General features: G+C 39.4%; 2 protein-coding genes across 3 annotated transcripts; one reads left to right on the forward strand and one right to left on the reverse strand.

Annotated features, from left to right (window-relative positions):
• Window positions 1-5,086: 5,086 nt before the first annotated feature.
• Window positions 5,087-13,322, reverse strand: stk16 (serine/threonine kinase 16). 2 transcript variants are annotated; one of them, XM_040010743.1, is made up of 8 exons: window positions 13,209-13,322; window positions 11,970-12,095; window positions 10,774-10,993; window positions 10,557-10,690; window positions 9,245-9,332; window positions 8,520-8,648; window positions 8,279-8,400; window positions 5,087-6,848 (listed from the first exon to the last, which is right to left on the reverse strand). In XM_040010743.1, exons 2-8 carry the CDS (start codon window positions 12,053-12,055, stop codon window positions 6,710-6,712), a joined length of 918 nt encoding a protein of 305 aa, XP_039866677.1. In that variant the 5' UTR covers window positions 12,056-12,095; window positions 13,209-13,322; the 3' UTR covers window positions 5,087-6,709. The 2 variants fall into 2 exon arrangements, with proteins under 2 accessions (XP_039866677.1, XP_039866676.1); XM_040010742.1 differs by lacking the exon at window positions 13,209-13,322 and adding an exon at window positions 12,468-12,574.
• LOC120720892 (PEST proteolytic signal-containing nuclear protein-like) lies at window positions 12,523-15,485 on the forward strand. The gene is made up of 5 exons (XM_040010749.1): window positions 12,523-12,649; window positions 13,236-13,462; window positions 14,177-14,251; window positions 14,346-14,401; window positions 14,488-15,485. The coding sequence occupies exons 1-5, from the start codon at window positions 12,604-12,606 to the stop codon at window positions 14,597-14,599; spliced, it is 516 nt and encodes a 171-aa protein (XP_039866683.1). The 5' UTR covers window positions 12,523-12,603; the 3' UTR covers window positions 14,600-15,485.
• The last annotated feature ends 368 nt before the right edge of the window (window positions 15,486-15,853 follow it).

Consider the following 15,853-nt stretch of genomic DNA (forward strand, 5'->3'; position numbering starts at 1 on the left):
ATTTATCGCCGCTGACATGACTGACAGGTGGAAATGACATCACTAACATTTAAATTGTTGTCCTTCTCTCTGCAAAGTAATACACGCTAAGTGATGCATATTCCACCAACAAGCTATTTTCTACTCTCATTCCCTATGTCTTTACTCCATGTTTCATACACACACGCACACACACACTCTCTGCGTTTCATTTGGCTGTCCCCACAACCTCTCTGTGTCTCTGTGATATCCAATTGGCATAATTGAGCCAGGTCAGATGATAAAGGGACCCATAACAATCTATGCAAGTAAAATAAAAAGCAGCTCCCACTTATTACTTTTGTACTCTTTCTGTGCCAATCACCAATCAGCCTTCCCTTCCACAACAGCAGATTTAACAGACTGACATGTCTGCATTCATTAGAAGAAAAAAAGTGTGACATCCCAGAAGAAGTAAAGCGAAACGAGGGGAGGTGAAGGCAGCAAAAGTTCAGCAGAGTGTGAGCTGAGATAGATGAGATGTGACAGGCTGCCACTCTTCTCAGCACCTTCTCATCAGCATGACACAGCTGTCACAGCCCTATTTCAGGAAAATTAAACGGCCTTACGGTAAACTGGCCTGCCTTGGGAGGAGGGGCTGGAGGAGCAAGGAGAGTATGTGTGTGTGTGAGAGAGAAAATGAATAAGCTTATAGTATGCAGATGGGCTTTCAGTGTCTCTCCTCCCCCAATCTGTTCCCCTCCAGCAAGTGCCACCCTCTCCTTTTGACATGATAATGGCTCCAAATTGATGAAGACACTTCACTCACTCGATGACAACTCTACCAGCAAGCGACATGAACGCCTCCTCCACGCCCCCTCGTCCATCACTGTGAAGGCCTTCCTTTCTGCTTGCATGACACAGGCTGGGTGGGAAGTTGTTTAATCAGCTAATTTGCTCTCCTCTGGCCACCTTTAATGACCATGCCACCTCTGGATTATCTTGTCATCCTATCCTCTTAATTCTCGCTGATGAACTGCTCATCAAACTGTTAGCCTCTTTGTACCTTTGCCACACTTAGCAAAGGTTATAGGCCTGCAATTAAAACTAATATGTCAGAGCACATTCTTCTCTTTAATTGACAGAAAAGGAAGCATTTCTACAACAGCCAAGACATCCCCCAGTTTGGAGAACACAGTTGTGAAGATGATGTCATTGTGTGTCTGAGGTTGTGTATGTCTGCCTAAAAACTGAGCAAACACAGCTCCTCATAAACACATTTAAAGACATCAGAAACTAAATTTAAGCCCTTTATCTGTGTGGCTTTTTCATGTTGAGGTGGGAACATGCTTAATTTTGATGGAAATGCAAACTGTACAATGCATGTAAATCAAATAATATGGCTTTAGCAGTGATTCTAGATGTCATCCCTTTAGATTGGAACCACGTTGTGAGGGCTAAAACTAAAAGTTCCTACATTTAGGGTCCGCTAAGCTACAGTGAGTTTGCTTGAAAAAAAGAGGAAGAAAAAGTAGCATGCGCACTTGTAGGGGGTATCTCTCCAGCACTTTAAAAAGAGTCAACCTAGCTCTGTGTCCTGGTTTGCTTGACTCAGGTAGCCTAACCTGCCCCACATGTCTCTGTTATGAGCTGAAGATCAGTCCTATAGCTGCCCATTTAAGCCACTCTCTTGCAGATTCAGCACAACCACAACAAGGTGGCCACGCTGCTGGTGAAGGAGTTGTGATGCCTTTAAAAGAATTCATAACATCCGACCTGTGTTGACCTTATACAGCAAATAAAAACTATCGATCCACCTCCCCCAACTCCCACTTTAAAAGACTTATTGTGGAGCTCCATTTCATCTAATCACTTGGCAAAAGAGTCCAGTGTCTAGATAAAAAAAGAATAAATAAAAAAGTCCCCGGGCCAACGTGTTGCTCTCACCTTTGCAGATGAAATTACCCGAAAAGCTGTTACAAATCAATATAATCAATGCAATCAGCTAACTGACACAGGCAATCTCCTGCCAGTAAGTAAAATACCCCCGGCGGAGATCTTTCAATCTCTGGTGCCATAATTGCCCCCAAGGGCGACGTTAGGGTGTACTGTTTTGTACACTTAATTAAATTAGTGAGCTCTGTGGACAGGGTGGGTTGCCGGTCTCAGGGAGAAGGGATAGGTCTGGCTCTGTGCCAGTAATTAAGCCAATACCTTTCTTGATTACGCCAATCCCCCTTAATGAACTCATTATGCATTTTAACCCAAACACTCCCATGAATTAATGAGCGCACAGAAAGCTCCTTCTTCAAAAGGACGCCCCGATCACAAGCCCGGGCTGTAACTCATCCACTCTACGAGGGAGACGTAATGTCCATATTTCTCCCTCTTTCAGCCGCAGCCAAGACTAATCTGGACTTGAGTGACAGCAAAAGTTTTCAGTCTGTACACATAAAGCTTTAAAGAAACACGGGCCCTCATCTGGCAAGTGGCAACAGGAACTTACTGGGCGACTTTACAAGGTCTCCCCGGGATCGTGTCTGAATTCAAGGTCCAAAACAAAGACCACGTGACTTCTGTGTGGTCATTTTTGCAGAGATATGATGAAGTGCACATACTCACACGGGATCCCAAACATATGTGCAAAATGATTTAAAGAGACCCAGGAGCACTGCGGGGTGGGAGCAGCCCTGCACTGACCCATAATGTTTTGCTAATTAAATAATTCACTAATTGATTCATCGCCAAATCAATAAAGCCTGCAGATGGTTTATGGTGTGAGAGCTAAAGTGTGCTTGTGATTCAAGTCTTGGAGGGGGGAATGCAGATCACTCAGGCACACACAGCATCCGAACCAGCGGTGTGGGTCCACTTAATGAGTGATAACCAAAAGCATGTGAAACTGTGCTAAAACACAGGCGGCCGCTCTGTTGACCTTGCACTTGTGTTGTATGACATCATTCAGCCCCTCACATGGACATGATCGTGAATATAAAAGGTAGGCCCAGAGTGTGTCTGTATCCCTGTTGAACCCATAAAAACAGCTCTGTCCTGAACCCAGCACCCCCACTCAGGGGAGGCTGGGATTTGTAGGTGGGCCTGAGGAAAAAATTAGATGGAATATTATTAATTCAAGTGTAATGATTCCTTAGGGTGTTTGTGTATAAGAGGGCATACGCACTGTAAATATGCGAGGCGGGTGAACTTTACGGCTGGTCATATTTGTGTGTTTGCGCCCGCGGAGGTAGACATTACCTCTGAAAGTAATTGGGGCAGCCGTGAAGTGTGACACCTCAGTGATCTGAGTGGGTGTTAAGGCTGTAAATTCAGCTACATGTGCGATTGGATATTTGTTTGCGAACATAAGCGCAGGAGGAAAGATGCAGAGAACGGCCACAAGCGCTTGGTGCCATCAAATGAAGGCTGTGATTGTCAGCCACTGGATACAATTTAACGGAGACTGAGACAGCTTGATTGAAATATAGAATTCTTTTAATTTAAAAGTGTGCGCAAAAAACCAAAAACGTATTTGAAAACCACATAACACCGCAGTTTAATCTTTTAAAGGTCGGGTTTTGGAGCCAGGCAGCAGGCATTTCTGTTCAGCCACTACTTAATTTATACTTCTGCAGTGAATATGATGCTTACGGGAGATTTATGCTTCTGCATTAAATCTACATATAGGTATATAGTAACCACGACTACACATCACCATCAAAAACACAGGTATAAATACTTGGTAGTGCCGTTGGCCACTTTAATCATTGATGCATTGTAGTCACTACATGGATTCACCACAGAAGTGTGCTGGCCAGATCCCCCAGAAAACTAAATGTGAGGTAGACAAATGTGTTTCTGTGGGACAAATGGGACACAATGTTGTAGTCTAAATATTTTGATTATATTTTGGTGTTATCTCAGCTGCTCTTTTGTCCCGTAACAAATTTTGCCCTTCACTTTAGGTGTGTCCAAAGATTGTTACCCTTTTTTTTTTTTTTTTTTTTTTAGCTATATCTGACAATTTTAGCGATTTTCATAACCCGGATATTCTGTGCTACGCCACATACACAGTTAATTTGGGCACTGTCATGTGATACCTCAGTGATTTCTGTAGCTTGATAATCAATATAGGTAAGATGTAACCTCAAATGTAGAAATTACAAAGGTTTTATTCGTCATTAGCTCATTTGGCTAAAACACTGATGGGCTCATGGTAAGGCATCTATCCAACTGCCCACAGTTCACAAGACCCCTACAGTACTGGACACAATGACACCTAATGCATCATTACCAAAATTGTGCTCAAGGTCCTATTTGTTGTTTTTTGGGCACTTTTCCATTTCATAGCATAACATCCCTTCCTACTACAAGCTCATCAGATTCTCACTCCTGATGTATCAAAATGAAATTCAAACCATTTAGCAAAGACGTTAACATACTGCTGATAAAATTACGCATGCAAAAATGATAAAGGAAGAACTTAAAATATTGCTTTGCCACACAGTGCATACCACTGGTGTCGTGTTAGGTGGTGATGATCATGGAGGGAGTGGTTGACTCTCACATTAATTAGGCACGGTTGGGGCTTTCATCAGTAATATGTAATCAATGCTATGACATGCTGATACATTCACGTATTTTCATGCTTTTTGTGTCCATGGTTACTACTGACCACATGATCACATAACACTCCTAAACTCAAACACTTTAATTTGGTGGTGAATGAGATTAACCTTTTACTGGAGGAGACTGTTTGTAAGCAAACTAATTTTAATTCTCATTAATTTGTAGAGCCAACTAATGACACCGAAATTGATAACTTGCTTTCTGTACATCATAAATTACTATTATCTACGAATTGTGATTGATCATCCACCATGATATCACATTTAAAAATAAAATTTTATAGGCTGCAAATTGATGCTGCATCACAAAACATCAGGTTATCAAAACAATTGAAATGCAAATATCTGATGATCCCCTAGGTTGAATTTATGAAGTTCAACCAACTAATTAATGCTTTCAGAATGCTTTTTTTTTTTTTTTTTTTTTTTTTTTAAATCGGGCGATGTGTCGTAGAGGTAACTATACTTAAACACAGATTCACATAATTTATTTGACAGACTACTTTTAAAATGCCACGATGCCATTTTATTTCACAAGTATATTAAAAACTGTGTACATAGTGCTACATATTTACCACATTTATCCTTTTACTTGACAGTGAATAAACACAACTTCAAAAGGATTTTACAAAATCAAATAACACACTCATCTGTGATCTTCACCACTGTGTCTGTAATACAGGAGAGATTTCTTACTGCAGGCATCAAGCCAGTTTGTGTGCCATTAACAGCCACACAGAAGTTCATAGTCAGTTTACATATACAGGCTTAGTAGGAGGTGGTGATACAGTTAAATGCTGTGTTAATTACTGTTCCAGTACATACCAACAATTAACTGGACTTCTTAGTTTTATTATAATGTACTTCATCACTGCAGGACAGCCACAAATGAAATTTAAAATGCCTAAAAACTTACTGTGTCTAGTAACCATTTAAAAAGTATCATTAGGGTCTAATGAGAAACACCATCAGACCCTTTGAGATGTTTGCGTACCCTGAGAAAACAAAAGTGACAAACTAATCACTCATGAGTGAAAACGCAGGATTCAACACAAACATAGCTGGAATGGAAAATATTTAACTGTTAAAACACAATACAGTGAAAAGTGAAGTTTAATAAAAACAAAACAAAAACCAACCCTATAAGGTCACATAAAATTGCAATTTTGATGACAAGCATGCCATGAAGTGATTCCTCAGTGTCATTAAAATTTGAATTTACCGTTGTAACATTAGAACCTGACATCTCCAATCATTCTCTTTTCTTTTTTGTGTGTGCAAGTAATTGAATATGTGGAGAAATGCAGACGAGGAGACTCCTGCCTCTTTTCTCCATCTCTGCTAAAACGAGAAAGCTGATGATTACGGTACACACGTGTAACTAAGTGTTACACATAATAAGGAATAATAAGGAATTAAAGGGGGAAAAATAAAGAAAGAAAGTGGAACATATTCCTTCTTGCTAGGGAATGTCATCTGGGGCAGCTTTCACTCACAGGAAATTTTGGCAAAGCTTTTATGTTATCACCATTGTCATTAAGAAAACAAAAAACAACCACACTATAACTGAGAAAACACAAAGTTGAATATCTTAAAGTATTATTATAGAAATATGCTTATTTTGTAAGGCCACAGCCAGTAGCTAGGCAGCTTTTCTTCATAACTGAATTTTAAGTTAATGTACACTGATTTTAACCTTCATATAGAGTAATAAAGCTAGCCTGTTGCCCTCATCATAGTCCCAAACTAAAATTCCACCCTGCTAGTTCCAGTCTCAAACTGAATTGACAGAGTGGTGTCCTCTTTATTCTACTCTTGGAAGATCGTTGAGATTACAAAACAGACCCACTTCATTATCAGATGCACATAACCTCAGCCATAATTGGCTTCTGGGTGTAATTACATGTCAGGCTTCTCTGATTCTTCAGAGCTTTAGGAGGACTATACAAATGTTTTGTGATACCCAAACTGAACTGGAACATTCAAACTAAACTCATGCCAAGCTCCCCAAGATGAGTGAAAATTGGTATATTAGAGTCAATAAATAAATCAAAGAATTTTAACCTGGAACTAAGATGTTCCTTTCAAAGGTCTACATGACCACACATTTGGTTCACTGTGCAGGATCAGACCATGTTGGTTTGGGTGTTTGGGCTGCGACTCTGCAGGTCCTGTACTTGATCAAGAACCCAGTTGATGTTCGGTCTCTCCTGAGGATTTGACACCATTATGGAGCTCAGCAGCATCTGCAGACCCTCCGAGTATCTGGGTACAAGACAAATACCAACTTTAGGTTTGATACAGTGCTGTCAAAGGTCTTGAGTTACCCCCTCGCTTCTTTAGATTTTGGTTCCAAGGAGTCAGAATTTCTTGTAAGCTTTTTTCACTCATTTTCAGTCCAGTCCTTGTACCGAGCATTTTCAGAGGAATCTTTTTTGTTTGTTAAGCCACTTCACACTGACATATGAATGATTCAAGCAGAAAAAGGCACCTAACTCAAAGGATGAACTAGTTTTTTATAGATAACAGACAACTCAGCACAGAACCCATTCTAAATGGTTATTTTAGGCACTTTGTTAAGAGCAGCATGTCACAACTTTAGTTGTTCAATCTTCAAAAAAAAAAAAAAAAAAAAAAAAAAAGTGTTCACTGAAGCCTAATCAGAAACTGTCTTTGGGGAAAGATGGCTGTCAAGAAGCCATTGTTAAAGAAGGGAATAAACATGGAGAAAAGGTTCAGGTTGACCAAATTACACAAGAACTGGACTGAAAATCAGTAGGAACAGGTCTTATGGGGTGATGAATCCAGATTTGATAACTGTGGTTCAAATCTTAGTCAGTATGTTTGGAGAAGTACAGGTGAGAGGTACAATAGAGTGTCCACACCAATCTATGACGCATGGTGGAGGCTCTATCATGATTCGGGGCTGCATTTCAACCAGTGGTGTTGGAGAACAACATTTTTGAAATTATCAACACAGAAAAGTGAGGTTAGATACACCATACAATGCCATGAGGAAAGCATCTGGTTGGCAACTGCTTCATTTTTCAGCATGTAAATGATCCTAAAGCTTAAACTTCAACATTACTGAAAAACCATTCCTGAAGACTACTTTAAAAAAAAAAAAAAATGACAGAAAGCTTGTCTAAGAGAGTTCAAGCTGTGTTGAAGAATAAAAGGTGGTGATACCAAATCTTGACTTTCAAACTTTTGAAAGAACTTCAAAGAACTGCAATACCTTTTCCTTCCTATGAAAATATGATGAAATGAGGGGTAGCTTAAGACTTCTACACCGCACTGTAAAGCATGTGCGGTGTTAAGCATGCACAATTTTTATTAACAGCGAAAAGGTTTCCAGGGTGTAGCCAGGCTCACAGCCACATAGCTTTTTTTTTTTTTTTTTTTAAATGAAAGAGAAACTAAACTTTTTTTTGTACTACATTTGAGAGGTCAGTGTTGTGTTAGCTTAACTGAACAGTACCAAAGAAAATTCAAGCATACAAAAATCTTGGTAAGGTACCTATTCCTGTTACTATCGGTCCTAAAATCAGTTGCACGCCATTAGAACTGGAACATGCTTTTATTCTCCAGGGCTTCTCAATTCAAAACAACTGTTTTTTCCAACTACTCTGCAAAGCAGTAACACAAACATTTAAATAAATAGGAAACTTTCAAGCTACAGCCTGAAGACTGACCTGCAAGAGGGAGGGATGGATACTGGATTCTGGACAGCCAGAGCAACACTGTCTCCCTTCTGAAATATCAGATCGTACGGCCCTTCCAACATCATCATACAGTAAAGCACACAGCCAAGTGACTGGAACGGTGGGGACAGCAAAGCACAAGAAAGAGGTTTCATCTGTGAGTGACATTTACTGAGAACAAAACATATGCAACACAGACAAGCCAAGAGGAAAAAGGTCTACACAGCTTTACCCAGATATCAGTGCGCTCATCTATAATGCAGTGGCTCTCAACATTGAAGAGTTCAGGAGCCCTGTACGAAATGGTGCACCGCTGGGCGGCCCAGTCCTGTATGGTCATGGCTTCTCTGGATCCTTTTACCTGCAATGAAGTCATTTTTATTAAATCCTTCGTGGGTTAAGTAGTTTAGGGGCTCTAGCGGTAAGACGTTGGATGGATGTGTTAAAGAACCACAAAGTAGTTTCAGAGACATACAAAAACCAAATCTAACAATAAAAGCTATGGAAATGTTAAAAGTCACATGTGACATTGCTCATTACACAGTCAATTATGTTTAAAAAAAAAAGAAAAAAAGAAAAGAAAATCTAGAAAGAAAACAGCTGTGTCCTGAGAAACTAAAGACAAAACCCAGACATTTAGCTGTATAACCTAAATATGAGCTTCACTACTCTGCCATCTAGTGGTGGAGCTCAGCAACATTTAAATTCAATAAAATTAAATTCAATAAAATTGAATTGAATTCAATTAAATAAAAGCCTGAAAATTACTTTTCAGTATAAACAAACACAATAAAAGTAGTGAGGATGGCACTTTGTTCTTACACATTCAGAGCACAAAAATGCTGTGGTGACCAGTCTCACCTCAGGCTTCAGTTAAACTAACTAAGTCTTTTTTTCCACAAAAAAACCCCATAAAGCCACAAATCTTAAAAATCCTTCTTAGACCCTGGATTTTACCTCAATCCTGGCACGGTTCATTGAGCCAAGGTCCATCAGAACTGGCCTGTCATCCTCATCAAGAAGCACATTTGTGGGCTTTATGTCTCTGTCAAATTATAGCACACAGCAGGCATTTAGATGTAGACAACTCTGTCGAGTTAAAAACAAAAAGCACAAAAGCAGGTTGACTGTTGCATCAGTCACTCAGGCCTGGAGGCCTGTTGCTGACCATCTGGCAACAACCAGTCACTCGGGTAAGCTGTGGGACGTTGGACAAGTAGTAAAAATGCTGTGCAGTCTCACATAAAGAGGAACATCTGGTCACTCGAGCTGAAATTGCCATTTTGACGATAACCAAACTACCTTTAGTTTGTTTTTCAAAAGAAGTACAACTATTTAGACAAATAATCTTGAGACAATGTGCTACATTTTGACTGGTTCTTCAATACATGCACTTTTCTAAAGCCTGGCTTTTAGTCAATGTGTATGAAGGGAAGTATTTTTAGCATAGTCACATTGGGTATAACATTAGTCAGGCTAAAGTTCCAAATTACCAAAAAGTAAGAAGCTTTGCAAAATTTTGTGAAAATGATAGAAACTACAACACAGAAAATGAAAAGGTAGTATATAGTGAGAAATTTGTTTTTCTAAAGTTATTTTTACATTTTGCACAAGAACAATTATTCTGTGAAGTGACATCGTCTGTGTGCATGTGCCATAACTTGTTAAAAATTACTAAAATTGTCAGATATGAGATATACAGATGCTACTGACAACTATTTAGTAAGTTGGCAAGAAAGTTTACGTTCAAATATATTGCATTTGAACACGTCCCAGCATTGTAAACGTGTCCCACTTTGACCCACACAAACACTGTGTTTGTCCCATATGTTTGTTGGAATGTGGTCAAGCTATTTGCAGCTGACCATCAATAAAGACAATATGGCAATGAGCTGCAAGACACACAACTGGTTCAACTTATTTAAGTGGTGAAATAATGTTTTTGTTTCTAAATGCATAAGTATTGTGGAGCTTTCTAAAAGATAAAAATTATGGATTTTCCCCCTTTATGGGAGTAATGAATCTGAATATGGCAAAATAATCTGGTATTTCTTTTGAAATGTGTGAAACATGATATGCATGTAGTGCACTCGCTTGTCATTTCTGCACCACCATGCACTGCTGCTGAAAAACTGCATACCCCAAGTCAAAAATAAACAGATCGGAAGTAAGATTAAAGTTTTAATCAAATAATGCATAACAGCACAATGATGTTTATTCTTTTTTTCATATAATTTCTTATTCAACATCTCAGTTAGTTGGGGATTACCTGTGTGCATAGCCTTTGTCGTGAATGGCCTTGAGTCCAGAGCAGATACCACGAAAGATTTGCAAAATTAGTTTTTCAGGCATTGAGCTCCCCTTGTCTCTCAGCTTCTCCAGAACAGACCACAGACTGCCTTTCTGTTTGCATAAGCACGCAAGCATATCAGACCAAGATCATTTCTCTCAAGATTATGCTAATGATAACTGCTGCAAAAACTTACTCTCATATATGGCAGAAGTAGCCAGGCTTCAGTCTTGCCTCCATGATCAACAAAGGAATGTGCAACCAGGCTCAAGACGTTGGGATGGTTAAACATCTGGTGCATCTCCACCTCTGTCTGAGCCTCCTGGCGACCCTCACGGTCATGACATAGGATTCTCTTCAGGGCATAGAAGTGCCCATCCTTTACCCCTTCAACCAGATCAACGAAACTGAACCCACTGAAAAGAGAAAAAGGTTTATCAATGCAAAACTGACTTAAAAGGAAAGGAACAGTGACATGCCATACATATTTGCTTTTGTTTGAACAAAGGAGGTGAAGAACAGTGTGCATGTAGTGGGTTGGAGTTTGTTGAGACAACTATCAGGGGGATTTATGACAGAAGGATAGCAAATTAATCAAAGTGAAGGTTTGCAAGATTGTAGTGAAACCTGCTATGATGTATGGCTTGGAGCCTGTGATACTGCCCCCCCCCCAAAAAAAACCCCCACAAAAAGAAACAAAATAAAAACAAAGAGTGGGCAGAGTTGAAGATGCTAAGATTTTCACTGGGAGTGACCTGATTAGACAGGATTAGAAATAAGTAGATCAGAGGGACGGCTTTGGAAACACAGTTAGAAAACAAAGATTGTTTGGACATGCAAAGAGGAGGGATAGTAGATATGTGTCAGACAGCAGGAAAAGAGGAAGGCCACAGAGAAGACTCATGGATGTAGTGAAGGAGGATATACAAAGGGTTTGTGTGACAGAGGAAGACTATGGCTAAGGTGAGACAAAGGGAAATAACCACTGTTATCCTAAAAGGGAACAGGTAAAAGAAGAAACTGGAGCCAAAAAGTTTTAATAATCAACAATGCATTAATCCATCTTTCATTGCCTTATGATTTCCCAGCAAATCTGAGGTTATAAACTTGATTCGTCCCTGTTAATAAAATAAAATAACGAAGAGAGTGTATAGGATCTGTTTACAAACTAACAACCAGTGCCCATGTTCCCTGTAAGTTGAGATGCGGTCACCAAGTGCAGCAGTGAGACTCATGAATGAAGGTCACAGTAATGAGCTACATCAGGATAACTCTTAGAGGATTAATTATTCATTTGTTTCTTTTTCTAATTTAGGATTTGGTGACAAATATAAAATCTTATGATATACTTCTGCGTAGTTAAAGTCATACAGTGTGAAAATGTTTTCTTACCCTTCGTCGAGCTTCTGGACAAAATAATACTTTTTGTTATCAATGGTGATGGAGGCACGGGAGCATACGCACATTGTCTGTCCCATCTTGGCTGGTACATTGTCTTAGGGCAAGCTTTTAAAGGGCCTGGGAATTTAAAAAACAAACAAACAAAAGACAGAAAGTTATCCAAGGGTGACGGAAATGCATAAAGTCTATCAATTGTGTTAACTGTGTAAAATAACCGTTACTGGAAGTAATCTAAAAGATATCAGCCGTGTATATAAAACACACTGGGTCTTACAGCGCTAATGAACTGTAACATAAATGTTAGGTTAGCCAACACAGTATTACAATAACACGTAGCATAGCTGAGGATAGCAAAGCTACAACAGGTAATATTTCACATTAGGGTCAACTTTTAATATTAACTCAAGTCGACCTGTAGCTTTACCTAAATACCTACAAGCTATAAATAACACGCTATGCGATTAAACTCGTTAAGTTCCTTATTCTTACCAGTTTCTGTTTACCAGATTAGCTCGCTGTCATATTGCTACGTCCATTTTCCTCTTCTTCTATTATCAGAGTGGGAGGGTTGTACTGCTAACAGCGCCAGAAGACGACTAGCGGTGAAATTGAGTGGAGAAAAAAAATGGCGGATAACGAGCGTAAAAGGAGGGGTAACACCGACGACAGAGGTGATATGTGTGCTGTTTTATAGTGTATAATGTGGTTGAAAAATATAAAGTAGTCAGTGTTAGCTTGATATGCCCCCTGTTTATTAAAACTAAGAAGAGACGTTAGCAGAAGGTGTCTTAAGACAACTTCATGCTAAGTAGATAAGCTTGCTAATGACAAGTTAGCAGTTAATATTGTGTTGACGTTAACCTATTTAGGTGCGTGTCAGATGTACTATTAATTAACAGTTGATAATCCAAAGGCATCACTCTTTACTACAGTCCACTGTTTTGTTTTCAGCTTCATAACTCGCCGGAATAGCTGGTGTGCTATTAGCTAACTAATGCTAGTTAGCGCTGGCATCTTAGCTTGGGGTTACCTGGTCTTATACATCATGTAGAGTGCCTCAAACACCAAATTCTGATAAGGTTGCGACTTACTACGCACACAGTCGTCACGTGGATTGATAAAGCACCAAATTAAATGGTAGAGTGGTACTTATGTTTCGTTGGTTCATTAATGGCTAGCCATACAGGTAAAGATGATGGATTTAATAACGCCCAGAAAACAGTTGTTCACCTTGGTGAGTTGTCTTGCCTCAAGCAGGGCCGCAGGAGGAGGGAGGCAGAGTGAAAACTAAGCCTGTCTCTTGTAGCACTGTGGGGGGAGAAGGGACCGCAGTCAAACGCACATCCCAGCATCTCACCCACGAAGATGAAGACGAGTCTTCAGCAGACCCACCAGCACCAACCAAAGTCTCCAAAATAGGCTTCAGCATGAGCAGTCAATTGGGGAAGAAAACAAACCCCATATCTATTAAACTGGGAGCACCGGTGAGTATGTGAGACTGTAGACTAACACTGTGCAACGCTGTTATTTAAAAATCTGTACCCTATTAATATAATGGGTGTTGTAACACCCATGAAATTGTTGTACACAGTGCCTGAATAGCATAAAAGTTAGAGCATGGGATTATAAATAATCATGGCACACTGCTCAGAAAAGTCCTAAAGAGTTTTTAAAAAGTAGTAGTGAAGTTTTTAAAAGTTTTAAAAAGACATGTCATTTGAATCTGGCCACCAGTGTGAAAGGTGTTGAAAGAATAAGGAATTTACCTCATCCAAGATTTGCATGTTGCTGTGTTTATGCTTCCAAAAGACACTGTGACTGCAATCGCAATTTATTACCTTGAGTGAAGTTCTTCAAAATTGTCATTAACAGTCAATAGACCATAAGAATCAAATGACTAGTTTTGGATGATCAGCCATCACTATGACGGTTGCCTCACAAAACACATTTCATCCCTATTTTCTCCATTTTATGAATGTATTCATATGCATATTGGTGTTGGTAATATCCAAAATATCAGAGGTCAGTTTCACGTTGACCTTCTGTGTTGTTACATAAACTTCTTTATTCACTGCTATAATTCAGAAGCTGAGAAAGGAAGGATTGTGATTTCTGAGCATGGAGGTGTGATGCTTGATGCTAAGTTGTGGTGTTTTATTTTGTTTTCCTAATTGTCATGTCCCCCAACCTGTTTTTAGAAGCCCAAAGAGACTGCGCCATCACTTCCTGCAAAAAAGCTGGGCCTAGCGTCTGTTTTTAACGAAGATGATGATGTAAGTGTCTGTGCATGCAGGCATGTCACGATCACAAAAAATGCTTGAACAGTAGATGTTCAGAGGCTGATATTAACTTTCTTTTGTCATGTAGAGTGAACCTGAGGAGATGCCTCCAGAAGCAAAGATGAGGATGAAGAACATTGGGAGGTACAGACTGTACTTTACAATTTTGCACTTGGCTTCTGTGGTCAGCTTTGAAATCTTTAATTTCTTTACTTCTGTCACCTTTTTAGGGAAACGCCAACATCTGCAGGACCTAATTCCTTCAACAAGGGCAAACAGGGATTTTCCGATCATCAAAAGCTTTGGGAAAGGAAGCTAAAGTCCCAAGCAGAAAACTTGTAAATAACTACAGCAAATTTTGTCACTACTAGCTAATTTTGTATAGGTTAACCATGTTAAATATCAGTGAAGGCTCAGATAATTAGTCATTAGAGTCCTAGTTTTTCCAACTTCTCTGTGGGTCTGTGATGATGAATACTTTAAGCCTGCTTTGATTGTGACTGAATTTGTTTCCACTTTGAAATACTGGTTGACCTCTGTGTAAAAGGTGTGAACTGGTGATGAAAAGAAATTCCCCAGTATGATGGCTACAATTGTATTTGCTTTTTCAGGTTAATGAAAAAAACAAAACTCTCACCTTACGCCCCACATTTTCCTTTGCTCCTCTCCAAAGCTGGTGAGCAAGTGTGCTGCTTGCTTAATTTCTGTGTAAAAATGTAAATAGGAGTGCCACAGTGTTTTATTTTTAAAATGCCACAAATCAGAGTGTGAGACCTATGCTGTCTTGAGTGTGAAGTACACTAGACATGGCATGAGTTTGTCAGTTCCAGATCCTTGGTTTTCACCGGCTGTGCCACCTCAGTGTTTATGTTATGCTTGCTTTCTTTTACCCATTCAGGCTAATTACTGTAGAAATATGTCTGATTTCATTTTTATGTCCAAAACTAATATGTCTGTAGTTGACCTCTGTGTGAAACCCAGACTGAATGCGGCATGATGTGGATACCAGGGTGCGGGTAACAGTGCTGTTGATATGTTAATCAGGCCCATTTTAAGTTGCACCTCACTGATATACATTGTGCTTTACAGTCTGGGGGAAATCCATCTTAATGAGAAATATGAACTTTGAATTTCTGTGGGTTGAGTGTTCTGTTAACGTCCCCTAATAAATTCAATCAACATTATGCTGAAATCTGTTTCCATTAAATATTTCCTTTTTTAAAATGTGTATTTATAAGTCAGTCTATACTTTGTAACATGTGAAACCAGGTACATACAAATACTCACGGACACTAATAAAGTCAGTATAGGAGGTGACTATAGTATAGTAGGGCTGAGTTTCGATAATCGATTTTCCAATTAAAATCAATTTCACCTTGAATAAAGCGACATCGATTCATTTCTCACCCGATGGCACGTACACGCCGTTGGGGCTGAAAGCCGACAGCTCACAGATCCTGATGCTGCAGATTGTGTCACTCTCCATCCAAAATTGACTGAACCAGCAGCAAAAGAAGATCCAAACTATGCTTCACATTTCACTTCACATAAACATCATTGTGAGTTTCCTCTTACTTTTGCTTTTTTTGGCTTCTA

This window comes from Simochromis diagramma, unplaced genomic scaffold (genome assembly GCF_900408965.1).
Source record: "Simochromis diagramma unplaced genomic scaffold, fSimDia1.1 OVJJ01000603.1, whole genome shotgun sequence".
In the NCBI taxonomy this organism is placed as follows: Eukaryota; Metazoa; Chordata; class Actinopteri; order Cichliformes; family Cichlidae; genus Simochromis; species Simochromis diagramma.

Bases quoted from the DNA above. Each gene is read 5' to 3' on its own strand.
- stk16 (XM_040010743.1), bottom strand. From the start codon at position 12,055: ATGGGACAGACAATGTGCGTATGCTCCCGTGCCTCCATCACCATTGAT. The intron at 10,691-10,773 runs GTAAGTTTTTGC...TTATGCAAACAG, and splicing joins TACTTCTGCCATATATGAGA to AAAGGCAGTCTGTGGTCTGT. The intron at 6,849-8,278 runs GTCAGTCTTCAG...TCTTGTACCCAG, and splicing joins TCCATCCCTCCCTCTTGCAG to ATACTCGGAGGGTCTGCAGA.
- LOC120720892 (XM_040010749.1), top strand. From the start codon at position 12,604: ATGGCGGATAACGAGCGTAAAAGGAGGGGTAACACCGACGACAGAG. The intron at 13,463-14,176 runs GTGAGTATGTGA...ACCTGTTTTTAG, and splicing joins CTATTAAACTGGGAGCACCG to AAGCCCAAAGAGACTGCGCC. The intron at 14,402-14,487 runs GTACAGACTGTA...TCACCTTTTTAG, and splicing joins AGGATGAAGAACATTGGGAG to GGAAACGCCAACATCTGCAG.